Below are 14603 nucleotides of genomic sequence, written 5' to 3'. Positions count from 1 at the left end.
CAATACTCACATCTCGAGACCTTTGGCATAAAGGTGTCGATGGTATTGACCTTGATGACGTCATGGGGAAGTTTATTCAACTGCTTTATAATTATGATGCGAACCTTATACATATTCATGTATATGTTATTGAGGATTATGGGCATGCGCAGAGAACTGAGCTGTGAAAAGCGTTGATTTTCGTTGATCAAAAAACCTTTGACCGTTTGAACAGATACTTCATTCTTTTACTTTGAATTTATACTGTTAATACTGTTTTGTTGCCAATAATTATGATAGGATTATTATAATTTAATGTCACCTTCTTTAGAAAATTGGTTATTATATAGTAAAAGGATGGATCACTTAATTCCGAATAGCAACATAAATTAAAGATTCCGTAGAACTCTACCATATAGGAAAGAAGAATAAGAGTGAAGCAGGAGTAGGATTCCTAGTTCACAAAAGCATCGCCGGTAACATTTCTGAAATAAAAGGAATAAATGAACGTCTGGCACAAATAACAATAAAAATCAATAAGAGATACAAAATCAAGATTATCCAAGTCTATGCTCCAACTTCAACACACGACGATGAAGAGGTAGAGAAACTTTACGAGGAAATAACGGACGTGATGAAAGGCAGTAAAACACAGTTTACAATAGTCATGGGTGACTTTAACGCCAAGGTCGGGAAAAGAGAGGAAGGAGAAGAAAGCACAATCGGCCCCTTCGGAAGTGGGCAAAGAAACGACAGGGGGGACCGACTTCTTGAATTTGCCATTAGCAACAAAATGAAAATAATGAACACTTTCTTCAAGAAAGGAGCATCCAGGAAATGGACATGGAAAAGCCCAGGCGGAAACACAAAGAATGAAATTGACTTCATACTAACTGATAACCCTCACATCATCCAAGACGTGAAAACAATCAGCAAGGTGAACGTGGGAAGTGACCACAGGATGGTAATGGGCAAGATGAAAATCAACACCCGACTAGAGAGGCAAAAACTCCTGAAACCAAAACAAAGTAGCATCAACCTAGAGAAACTAAAAGCGAAGAGAACAGAATTTCAACTGGGGTTGAAAAACCAATTTCAACTTTTGACGGACAAATGCACAGACGAAGAAGGAAACAGATCCCTTGAAACATGGACTGATCTGCTAGTGGAAAAAACCCAAGAAACCGCCATAAATATCGCAGGGAAAAAACCAAAAACCCGTGAAAACAAGATATCAGAATCTACCAGAAAACTCATGGAAAAAAGAAGGAACATGAAAGCAGAAGGCATAGGCATCCAAAATGTTGAATATGTAGAAACCTGCAAAACAGTAAGGAAAAAGCTACGTGAAGACATCCGTAGTTACAACACAACAATGATCAAATCCACAATTGAGGAAAACAGAAGCCTGAAGAAAACTTTCAAGAAACTAGCACATGGAAAACAGAAAATCACAAGCCTCCTCGACAGCAATGGACAAGAAATCACAGATTAGGACCAGATACTTCAAAGAATTGAAGAGTTTTATGAACAACTATACACTAGCAATAAAGAGACAGAAGATCCAGGAGAACCACAAGAAGAGATCCCAGTTGTAACTGATTGGGAGGTTCAACATGCAATAAATCAAATAAAGAGAGGGAAGTCACCAGGCCCAGACAGCATACTTATAGACACAATCAAAGAAGGAGGAGACACAATAACTGAGGAACTAGCCAAACTTTACAATGTATGTATGCAAACAAGGAGAATACCACATCAATGGAAAGAAGCCACAATGATAATTCTGCACAAAAAGGGGGACAAGCGAGATCTAAAGAACTACAGACCCATCAGCCTCCTCTCAAACCTGTATAAGCTGTACACAAAAATCATCACCAACCGGCTAGAGAAAATCCTTGATAACAACCAACCTAGGGAGCAGGCAGGCTTCAGAAGGGGTTTCTCAACTATGGACCACATCCACACCATTAATCAACTGAAAGAAAAATGCCAAGAGTTCAACATCCCCCTATGCGTAGCATTCGTAGACTATGAAAAGGCATTTGATTCCGTAGAAACCTACGCAGTACTGAAGGCACTTCAAGACCAAGGAATCAACAATACATACATCAAAATCCTTAAAGACATTTATTCAGACTGCTACAACACTGTCAGAATGCACAAGGCCAGCAACAAAATCATGATAAGAAAGGGAGTTCGACAGGGTGACACCGGCTCACCAAAATTCTTCACTGCTTGCCTAGAGAGCATCTTCAAAACATTAGACTGGTCATCAAAGGGAATCAACATAAACGGGGAAAACATGAGTCACTTAAGATTTGCAGACGATATTGTCATCATATCTCACAACTTAAACGACCTCGAAATAATGCTACAAGAACTGGACGATGCAAGCCGACTTTCAGGCCTCAAAATGAACATGAAGAAGACTAAAGTCATGGCAGGATCAGCCAAAGATCCAAAACAAATCCAAGTGAACGGTACCAAAATGGAGCAAGTAGAGGAGTATATTTACCTAGGACAACGTTTCTCCCTCCAAGACAAAAATCAAGACAACGAAATAAGAAGAAGAATCAAAGCTGGATGGCGAGCCTTTGGCAGATACAGCACCATCATGAAAGGCAAACTTCCATTATGCCTGAAAAAGAAGGTATATAACCAGTGCATCATCCCAGCAATCTCATACGCTGCAGAAACATGGACGCTAACTTCAAAAATGGAAAGAAAGCTAGCAGCCTCGCAACACAACATGGAAAGAAGTATTCTAAGCATCACATACAAAGACAGAAAAACAAACAAATGGATCAGGGAACAAACAAAAGTCCAGGACATCCTTAAAACAGTGAAAAGAAGGAAATGGAATTGGGCAGGCCACATCAGCCGCAGGAAAGACAATCGCTGGAGCTCAGCAATCACTCATTGGACACCATACGAGGGAAAACGAAACAGGGGACGTCAAAGAAAAAGATGGCGAGACGAGCTGCAACAGTTCTGGGGTCAGACAAATTGGCACCAACAGGCGCTGAACAGAGGCATTTGGAAACATCATGCTGAGGCCTTCATCCTGCAGTGGATTGACAACGGCTGATAAAGTAAAAGTAAAGTAAAGAACTCTTTGACAACTTTAATTTTCTTTTGTTTAATCCCCCCCCCCCCTCCCTTCCAAAAAGAAAAGAAATCATGTTGTCCTATTCTTTGAAGTGAGCGATTTCTTGTTAATAAAGAGCCTATGTTGATATAGAAATTATTAGCTGTTTAGAGCAATGATTTCCGAAACAAGAACACAAGGGATTTCGAAGGATTTTGTGAGAACCTTATAATAATACTCCATAATATTACAAGCACCATGGAGAGATTTCTACTGGCAGCGCGGTGAAGTAACTATGTGGATGTGTTGTGATCATGGTGGTTTAGTGGTTCATGCACTTGACTCTCAGTCCAAGGGTGGAGGGTTCGAATCTCAGCCCACCACTAAGGTCCTTTAGCTAGATATTAATCCATATTTTCCTCTCTTCACCCAGGTGTAAATGGGTACATGGCAATTATTGCTGGGTGAAAATAATCGCAGGCTGCCGCAGGAAGAAACAGTATTGGGCTGATGTGACTAGCCTGCATGGGTAAATAGGACCATTTTAAAACATATGATTTTTGATTAAGTTAACTGAAAAATTATAAAAATTCCTCCAATTTTGAGGTTCATTTTAAGCACGAGATTCGCTGATTGGTGCCTCCCTCGACCCCCCTCCCCAAGAACTCCCGTTCCCGGGTAGTGTGACTAAATTGAACTTTCTTGGTACGGAATCTACTAGTTGTTTCAAAATACTAGGTTTAATGTTTTCTATTCCATTTTCAGGCGTAAAGATTACTCGATATTCTGACCGTGTTTATACACACCTGCGACCTTTCGAATTTGTAAACCCATTTCTCCTTCTACACTCTAAAACTGTGAACCTTCATATAGTTCGTGATTATGGGGGGGGGGGGGGGGGGGTTGTCGCCAAGATTTATGACAGATATTTTCTTTTGTTCATCAGAGGCAGAAGGGCGTTGATTGTGTATTAGAGTGTATGAGTTGACGCCATTCTGTCTCCAAAACAGACGATTTACTGAATACCTCCAATATTATATAGTATATATCACGCGTCACTATCATCTCCTACGTCAGTTACATCTTTTCGTTACCACGGAAACAAAGAATTGATCACCTCTTTTTTCTTGACTCTTTAGAGATTTTCCTCAACAAACAAAGATATAAATGACATTATTATAAGGATTCTACATACTGGATTATTATCAGTTCGGCTCAATCTGATAAAGTAAAGGAATATGTCTTCTCCTCGCTCGCCTAAACCTAGGATTATCTTACACATATCAAAGAGAATCGTAAAGGTAAGGATTTGGAGAAATCTATGCCTACAAAAAATATATGGACAATAAATTTGTTGAATTTAAAAGCACAGTATCTTTTGTGTATGTCTCAGTTTATTTTTAGTCTAAAAATCAAGAGTTATAATCACATCCAGCAGGTCGATACATTATTAATACAAGATTTTTAAATTATTGTTACTATTTTTATTACATTACATTCTACGGTCATTTACGTATCTATAAAAAGAAATGAGAAAAGAAAAAAAACGACAATAATTGAATTCTTTGATTTAATTAAGAGACACTATAATTCGCCTAAAAGGATTTGATTCCCAAACCTTGTATAGACCATTATCTATAAACAAATAATAACCAAGTGTTAAATTCAAATTTTGCATCATAAGGACAAACCAATATGACATTATTTTAAAAGTGTCACTTTTGAACTTAAAGGCTCTAACATTTGACTAGCATTTGGGCGTTCTTTATACGGAAGTTGCATTTTGGCATAATATTAATTCATGATAATTAAGTAATATATGTCTTGTCTAAAAAGTTAAAATATGAATTTCATTTTTACTTTAAAAACTGCAGAACATGTTATACCTTTACACTTCGACTGAACGGTTTTGCGGGTATTAGCCAGATAGATAACATTATGCATGATGGATTATAGAGATTGCCTATATACCCAAATCCAGATCCACTTAAATGTGGTTGTTTAAAGCTCAAACTATCGCCTGTGCGGTTCAAGATTACAGTTAATTATTTTAATATTGATTTTACAAGACAAGATAAAGGGGAAGGATAAGATTGATATATTTTGACATTCCCTTGACATATTTTGAGGTGTGTTTATCTCGATGATAATCCATGAATGTCATTAACATTAAATGAAAATCGTTATTGCTCTCTCTCTCTCTCTCTCTCTCTCTCTTTTTTTCTTTCTTTGCACAAAATAATTTCCGAAAAATTAATGTCAGAAGGCTGGTCTGCCAGATTGCATTGTGACCTATTTCTCTGTGCCCTTTCTTTTATCCTTTTGTGTCCGTACGTTTCTTCCAAATTTTGATCGTGGGACTGAATCATAAGAGAAAGTGAAATCAATGGGGGAAAGGGTAATTGTGTAGAACATAAAATGGGCGTATATACCGTAAGGTATAGAGTGGTGAGGTGTGACGTCATAAAAATAGATACTTTTAGAATTTCTCAAATTGAACTTCATTTTCCGAAAGAGCATTAACAAAAATGTCCAAATGTCGAAAACCAATTGAATATGTTAAGTATTGGCTGAGATATGACAATGTGAATAAATAGATTTCCTATATAGGAACTCAGTTGTTATTTTGCTCTGGTTCGTAATGTTATGAACCAGAGCACAAAAACACTGAGTTCCTATAGGAATTTCGGAAAATAAAGTTCAAATTTAGACATTCTAAAAAATAGATTTTTATGATTTCACAGCTTCGGTATTCTATTGGAATCATCAACTTTAAATAAATGGACCAAATTGGGCTGAAGGTTGCATGAACTGCACACTGATATGTGTATATGGGACTATATAAGATGTGGTATGACAGTTTGGTCCAAACGTCTCAGCTATTTCTTGTCATATTTCGAATTTGAAGGCATTTTAGGAGATATCTCTTTAGAGACATTATCTGTTGCATTTCCCCCAACTGGATAAGTCATCTTTATCAGAACTCAACCTTTTCCTTAACAAAATCTTAAAGATAAAGACCAGTTCTGGTCATGCGATTGCATTGTAAAAGAAACGTTGTGGAATCGATCAGAAAAAGGTTGATCATCTAGCATATAAGTATTGGTGTGTACCGCAAGGTTCTGGAATCATCAAAATGATAAGAATTTTGGCACATGTCTTCGTAAAGTTACAAGCACTGTACACAGAAAGATGTATAAATATGGGACTACGCACACATGCGCGACACGTGCGTATTATCTATTTGGTCCCAATAGATAAAACCAATTTACCAAAATGAATTAGTAGGCGGTTTCCCGGCAATTTTTTATCATCATGTATTAGTCAAAACATATCCTTTCACATGAATGGTAATAAGAGCTTCCATTTCAGTTTTTGAGAGGGGGACATTTCCAAAACTGGTGCCTTTAATCATTCATACCTTGTTGACTTGTCTCATGTTCCCTCCTTGTCACATCCTCCAAACGCCATCTTTATTCACTCCCACCTTTCTACCTCGATCTCCTCTATCATTCGCTCTCTCGTTTATCTCTCTTTCTCAACCTCAGCTGTCTTCCCTCCCTATTCCTTTGCGTTCTACCCTACCTCTTCGCCTCTCTTCTTCTCCTCTCTTTGTCACTCTGTTCTCATTTCATTTCCATTTCTAATTTCCATTTCTAATTTCTATTTGTAATTCTATTTTCTGTACTTTCTATACGTGTTCAAAAGGAGTTGAATTATTTTTGAGAATTACCGAACAAACTTGATATTCAAATCAAACTACAGTTTGTGCATTGTATGAATTTGAGTCGTAGACAATTAATTTGATGTGAGTACTCTCTAAATATTAGCAAAGTGTCTTGAAATCTAACTAATTATTAATGCTTTAACAACAAAAATTAAAACCCAAGTAGAGGCTCGATCGGTTGTAAGAAGTATTCTTTTGATTTAAATTTATTGATAGATATAATTCACATTACGTATGATACAGAATACAGTCGGCATGCTCAAAGCATCACTTTTTATGAATCGTCAGACAGGTATATCTGCTTCAAAAAACACACCTTCGTCCAACTTATGGGTTGAAGCTGCATGGCGAAAATAACAAACTGAAAAAAAGAATAAGTTTGTGATTTCTGTGTTTAAAAATCGCTGACCTTTTTTTTTTTAGCTAAACATGGAAACATTAACAGATGAACATGTTACTAGGCGACATTTTTTTTTCAATTTAAAGACTATATTTATGCTTGAATTGGTGTGTGACACAATTGGTAAAGTAATACTCAATCTTATTAACATTAGTAATAATTCTCGTCTATCACATATACCCTAATGTCGGCATGCTACTAATGACTATTTTTAATTTAGTGTTAAATCAAATTAAAAATCTGAATTCCAACTTTTACACACAGAACAAAAAAGTCATGCGCACAATCCTTGCTTTGATTGTAATTCATCATAAATATCTTTTGCATTTCTATAAGTTGAGTACTGTTGACATGGTAGACGATAGAATTTCAATATCGGACTAAGGACAACTAAGAGTACAAAGTATACACAAATCGGAGAAGAAGAAATTTAGACACAGAGAAGGGGAGAGATTCATAGATAAAAAGATAATTTTAGTTAAAATTAATATTTTTCATGTACACTCTCAGCGCCTTCAACAATTTGCGTTATGAACATGACGCTTTTAAACACTCTTTCGAAGTAGTATTATTGAAGGGGTGGCTGGTAGAGATATAGAAAAGAAGGAAAGACAGAAAAAGAGAGAATCTCTCCCCAAATCATGAATAAAACACACATCGAAGCTTATGTAAAAACCGACCGCTCTCATATTTGACGGCAGGATTAGCCACCGTCCTTCCTTATTTATTTTACTTCTGCCATCATGGCTAAATGGAGTTGCCAGTAAGGAAAACGCACATTTACAACGTTCTAACATGTAAATGCGCTATCATTTTTAGAGGTGTAGTATTCAACAATTTACAAGTTCTTGAATTGTTGATCATAGATGCTAGAAATTAATACATTTTTGCCCTCTTTGACCATATGGTAATTCTGCATAATAACAGTAGATAAGGTACACGATTCTCTTTATTGTTAACATTTTTTATGGTGGGAAATATAATTATTTGGGCGTTTGATTTCCTGGCCGTGTTGTCACAAGTGGTAGTATTTTTGTCATTATAAATGTTGAATATTATATTTTGATCTATTATGCATCGCACAATTTTTCGGGAGGGGTGGGGCGTACACTGTTTTCACTCTTTGAAAGATACGCTATTACTATCCTCCATTATCTTCTTTTGACTTGGACATACAAACATAACCCATTTTTATTACAAACTATCAACAACATCAGAATGATAAACGTGAACAAGACTCGACGTAAGACGATTTATTTCATAAAATGATAAAGCAAAAATAAAAGTAAGAATAAAAGTATATTCGAAAGAATTCTTATAAAGTCTGCATTTCATTTAACAGAAATAAAAGTTATGAAGCTAAATCCCGTTTGCTTGACAGAGGAAGAATATTTTGATAATCAGACGGTGACAATTTTTCGAACAACATTTCTACGAACTCGCAGACACAAACTTAATCCTTGGAAAACATGACACCAACATAAAAAATAGAAGTTCATAAATGACAATGCCAACACGACTAATTTACATCCTCAATAATCTGCGTGCATTTCTGGAATGTTTCACGAAAATACTTATAGCAAAGCAACAAATATAATGAATTTAATAAACGCTACGTTTTCTCCTCCTCTGGCTACATTTTCATTTAATCTGTTCCTCAGTTTCTTACTTAGACCAACGTTTATGCTAAAATAAAGATCTGACGTCTTATAGCAATATTAGACGCGCTAAGTTCATTATAACAAAAGGAAAGTGGAACGTTGCAAAAGAACACCCATTTGAAAATCCAAAGATTAGTCGTTTTAGCGAAGAACGGGAAAATTTATAACTGGTGATAAAAGGTCAACGCAACATTTGTATGCGTGCGGATGAACTTTTGGGGACACTCATCTCCATCTTCGTCAAAAGAACAATAATTCACCGGTCACAACCTCATGGAGGTTAAGATTGATGGGTTATTAGTACGTGTCTGATCTACAGATGGAAGCAGAAAGGTGATAATATACAGTGTAAAGAGTTATAGTAAAATAAATCTCTTTCAAACTTAAATTGAAATTAAAGTTAGTCAAGGTTACAATATTTCAAGAGCTATACATCGTAAACAAGAATAGAGTTAGTAAACCAGCATAAAAAAACTAATATATTGTGATTCCCAAGAAAGATGATGTTTAGGGATGGCTGTTGATATTCTAAATATACCTTTGAAGTCGGGACCGAACGAAAGCAAGAAGTCCAGAATAGACAGGAAGGTGAAATCTAGTCTTTTAGAAAGCCTGATTTGAGCGGCTCCATAGCACCATTATGAAACCCTTTCTTGTCTTTGTCCATTTCACCTTCGTGAAACCCTCTCTTTCCTTGGTGGAATCCTGCACTTAAAGGCTCCATTGCACCGTTGTAGAAACCGCGTTTGCCGTCAATAAATCCAGATGAGAGTGGTTCCATTGCACCCGCGTGGAACCCCTTCTTGAAGAATCCTGCTCCGAGTGGTTCCATGGCTCCACTGTTGAAGCCCTTCTTGATGAATCCTGATCCTAGAGGTTCCATGGCACCAGTGTTGAAATCTTTCTTGATGAATCCTGATCCGAGTGGTTCCATTGCACCACTGTTGAAGCCCTTCTTGATGAATCCTGATCCTAGAGGTTCCATGGCACCAGTGTTGAAACCTTTCTTGATGAATCCTGATCCGAGGGGTTCCATGGCCCCACTGTTGAAGCCTTTCTTGATGAATCCTGATCCTAGAGGTTCCATGGCACCACTGTTGAAGCCCTTCTTGATAAATCCTGATCCTAGGGGTTCCATGGCACCATTGTTGAACCCTTTCTTAATGAATCCTGATCCGAGGGGTTCCATGGCACCACTGTTGAAACCTTTCTTGATGAACCCTGATCCGAGTGGTTCCATTGCACCACTGTTGAACCCCTTCTTGAAGAATCCGGCTCCGAGTGGTTCCATTGCCCCACTGTTGAATCCCTTCTTGAAAAATCCGGCTCCAAGTGGTTCCATGGCCCCACTATTGAATCCCTTCTTGAAGAATCCGGCTCCAAGTGGTTCCATGGCCCCACTGTTGAACCCCTTCTTGAAGAATCCGGCTCCAAGTGGTTCCATGGCCCCACTGTTGAATCCCTTCTTGAAGAATCCGGCTCCGAGTGGTTCCATGGCCCCACTGTTGAATCCCTTCTTAAAGAATCCGGCTCCGAGTGGTTCCATGGCCCCACTGTTGAATCCCTTCTTGAAGAATCCGGCTCCAAGTGGTTCCATGGCTCCACTGTTGAATCCCTTCTTCATGAACCCTGAGCCAAGTGGTTCCATGGCACCTAATATGTTTGAAGAAAGAAAAATGTTTGATTAATTATCAAGTTATGTTGTACCCTGAACGACTACCAAATCAAAAGATAACCCCAATTGGACAAGTGCTTATCTTCTAGACCATCAACGTGACTATTATCTGGTTTATAATTGGTCTGGGAGGTAGTTGTCCAGATGGTAATTGCCCAGGTCAGGTAGTCAAAGGTCAATGGCTTGTCGCCTGTGGTAGATGAGGTCATGTGGACAATGTGGCAGTTGAGTGGTATTCATTGAAATGGGTTTTTGTCGGCTGGTAGTTCTCCAGAGACTCATTGTCAAGGGTATTCATTTGGGGTTGATGGTCAAGTGATCGTCTAGGTTGCACTTGTCAGGCTTGTTGTCAAGGGCCCGATAGTCTAGGAGTTGTTATTTAATGGAGGTATAATCCATGGCACTCGTCCAAAAATATTCAAGAGGCTGGTAGTCAAGAATCAATTATCCGGGTGGATGTTGTCCGCGGGTTCAAGGACCATGTAGCGGTAGTCACAAGGATATTCGTTGTCTAGGCTTTGTATTCATTGGGGGATAGTCCGTGTGGAGGTTGTCAGTGGATTGTTTATACAGGGGTAGCCACCTTGATGCCTGAGATTGGTAATGCAGGGTTAGACGTCTTGGTGGTATGTGGGACTTGGTAAAAGAGGGAAAGTTGTTCTTGTATACCTAACCATGGGTTTGTAGTCCATGTGTAATCGTGCTTGTCGTATGATGAGGCTGATAAACCAGATATAGTCGTCATGCTGGTCTGTGTCTGGGGCAGCCTAAAACGTTCTTATTTATACTCATTCCTTGTCTCATAACAATTTCCCCCTGCCTATAATTATTTGCATTCTATATTTATAGAACTCACTCCTAGATTCATCATTAATCTGACATAATTAATCTATCTAGATTATCCCACGTTCATTTATTGACAGTTTTGATAAGGTAGTTTTACAAACGCCTACTAGTATAGGAGATGAAGCATAGCTCCGATCATGGACCTACTACGTAGTAGGTCCATAATCCGACTAACACACTATGGCTCCTCAGTTTCACCGACGAGACCGACTCCAGACCGATAAAATGTGTAATACAATTAAAGGTATAGACCAGTTTTGGAAACGCCCCCCCCCCCTCTCAAAAAATGAAATGGAAGCTCTTATTACCAATCATGTGAAAGAAAACGTTTTGACTAATACGTGATGACACAATTTTTGCAGGGAAACCGCCTACTAATAATATATTTGGTAAATTATCATATCGATCCGGCCTGGATAGATATCGCGTAGTCCCATATACATCTTTCTGTGTACAGTGCTTGTAACTTTACCAAGACCGGGCCAAATTTCTTATCATTTTGATGATTCCAGAATCTTGCAGTACACACTAATACTGATATGCTAGATGAGCAACCTTTTCTGATCGATTCCACAACGTTTCAATGCCATCGCATGACCAGAACAGTACTGGTCTGTAACTTTAATACTACGAATGGGAAGGAATTGGTCAGTTTGGACTAGGGGTGGAGTCTGGTTGGCGGTGTGAATGAACTATCAGTGATCCGACAGTTGCTTCGGTGACATTATTTAACTGAGTTACGTGAATACAGACCATAGGATCTGGTCTAGTGTAGCAGTTAGGTTCGATATAGGACTATAATAAAGCACAGTGTGCAGGCGTAGGGTGGACATTTGAAGCTAGGAATTCTTACTACTAGAGTTGGGAATAGATCGCGGAGCAATATTGTCACTGGAGCATATGTCTTACAATGGCATTATCATCATTATGATCATGGAGTTACCACACCTCGGTCATACCTGTATTAAAGCCTTTCTTGATGAACCCACTGCTAAGGGGTTCCAAAGCACCCGTCAAGAACCTCTTTTTCTGGCCTGAGTAGCGACTTGGTAAAAATCCCGTAGCAAGAGGTTCCAAAGCACCAACATGTAATGACTCGGAGGGGTAGTACGCTGGTCTCCATTTACCGCCAAAGTACCCTCGGAGGCGGCTGGGGCTAACATCATCACGCAACATGGAAAGCATAAGAGACAGTTCTCGATCTGTTATCCCTGTTTCGTCGTCGGAATCGTTCTCTGCGTTGTCAATCACCTCTTCATCGGCTAGGACTTTCTCCAGAGCGTTGATAAGGCTGTCTTCTTCTTTTTCGAGATCCTGTAATTATAAAGGAGGTAGAATCAACATGACTTTATAGTTCATTTAAAAACTTAAAGGAATATAAAGTCAAGAAGAGTAATTGCTTGATATAATTCATAAGTATTGTATCAAACGTTTTACTAGTCGCTAGGGAATGGAGTTATTCTGGCGAAGCATTTAATACGGTTTCAAACATTGATGAACCAGTACTTGAGCAAACAAAAATCCTGAAAAGAGTATAAATTTAAAAGATAGATGCAGTAATCACCGATATATAGATAAAGAGATATATAGTGTAAAAAGAGACAGTGATTTAGAGAACCCGGGTTAGAGAAAGACTGAGGTGGAGAAAGAGAGAGGAGAGAGAAGGAGAGAGAGAGAGAGAGAGAGAGGTAAATAGACAGAGAGTGAGAGAGGGAAACCAGGGGATTTAATATGAGAGCAATACGAGGGCAGTGGAAAACTGCAATGATGAGTAAAATTGAAGTCACACCGTCTGGCGATTATCCTTCAAATTATTTCCTTTTGGCAATTAAGCCTCGGCTGAGGTTCTTTAATGGGAAGATTACTCATAATTTAGATGCGTTATGTCTGTATACGTTACTCTGTATCAAACTCAACGACGTTCTCGCATGCAAACGATCATAAAATTGCCATTTGCACGTTGGTAAGTGAAATCTATGGATTTTACCAACACCGACATTTCGCATTTTCTTTACATGTTGGATGTAAATCAGGCATGCCAAACAGGAGCTGAAAGATTTTGAAAATAAGCTTGACAGACAAGAGGTTATTATGATAGTTGGAAGGCTATGTTGATGCTAATCGTGAGGCCCTGGAATTGTAATACAACTCAACTTTTTTTAAATGGAGAATAGCATGGGAATGGTTGAAATATTTTAGTCTAGAACTCATAAGATCGAGACCTAGGAATTATCAAAAAGCCAAATATAAAGTCGCTTTTTGTAAATTCATGCAATCATCAACACGATGTAAGTATTAAAAAAAATCAAAGAAACGAACAATATAATTAGAAACATTGTGTGATTTATTAAAGATAATACTGCTGAAACTTTTTCTGCATCCTATAACAAATCACATACCAATTTTTTTTAAAAACAAGTTTACAAACAAACAAATATATCAAGTTGGCTTAAATAACAGCAAAAATGAGAGAAACAGGTTAGTGAAGTTTTGAGCAAAATCCGATTAAAGATAAGAAATAAGAAAGTTATGATTTGTTTTGGTGTTACGATCAATCAAACACAGATGAACAACTCTGTGACTTATCATGAGATGCCCCCTCACATTTGGTCTGTCCTTTGAAACAATCAGAAGTTTCTATTTTCCTCATTAAAAGAAAATTGTCAATCATCCATACACCCTAAATTTAAGTATTGCAAATATATTTGTACACAACCCATGTATGAACCATATTTATTCCGTCTCATCAATAACTAAGAAAATGAAACTTATGGAAAAAATTACAGAGCAAATTGGTGAGGACCGCGCAAGTAGTGTTACCAACTTGTGGTTCACTGATGACAACTTCAAAAATAGATAACTTTCCTAGTTTTGTTCGGATATTGCACAAACTGTCTCCAATTTGTTTCTCTCATTATTTGCTTGTATCAATACCAGATAATTATCAGGGTGGACTTCCCCTATATATTTGAAACTTCTGACCAGTAGACAGACACTATCCTTTTTAAAAACACCCCCTGATCGAAATATATAAACAGACTTTTAGACACTGCCGTTAAAAAAATAAACATTTTACACCGATCATTGCGCCTCGGGGATTTGGCTCAATTTTTAAAATGGCAGTGCTAGTTACCATATCCCATGTCTCTTGCGCGTGTTCATGCTTATACCATCGTAATGGAAAGATCAACATATACCCCCTCACACACACGCACATACCCACT

The 14603-nt window shown here is 38.0% G+C and overlaps 1 protein-coding gene across 1 annotated transcript; it reads right to left on the bottom strand.

The window, feature by feature from the left end:
* Positions 1–6971: 6971 nt before the first annotated feature.
* Positions 6972–12714, bottom strand: LOC580501. The gene is made up of 2 exons (XM_030987251.1): positions 12339–12714; positions 6972–10511 (listed from the first exon to the last, which is right to left on the bottom strand). The coding sequence occupies exons 1-2, from the start codon at positions 12562–12564 to the stop codon at positions 9454–9456; spliced, it is 1284 nt and encodes a 427-aa protein (XP_030843111.1). The 5' UTR covers positions 12565–12714; the 3' UTR covers positions 6972–9453.
* Between the last annotated feature and the right edge of the window lie 1889 nt (positions 12715–14603).

The sequence above is a fragment of the Strongylocentrotus purpuratus genome, unplaced genomic scaffold, assembly GCF_000002235.5.
Source record: "Strongylocentrotus purpuratus isolate Spur 01 unplaced genomic scaffold, Spur_5.0 spur5_scaffold_16, whole genome shotgun sequence".
Classification (NCBI taxonomy): domain Eukaryota; kingdom Metazoa; phylum Echinodermata; class Echinoidea; order Camarodonta; family Strongylocentrotidae; genus Strongylocentrotus; species Strongylocentrotus purpuratus.
The sequence above is the reverse complement of the archived record's forward strand: the minus strand, read 5'-3'. Positions and strand labels throughout refer to the sequence as shown.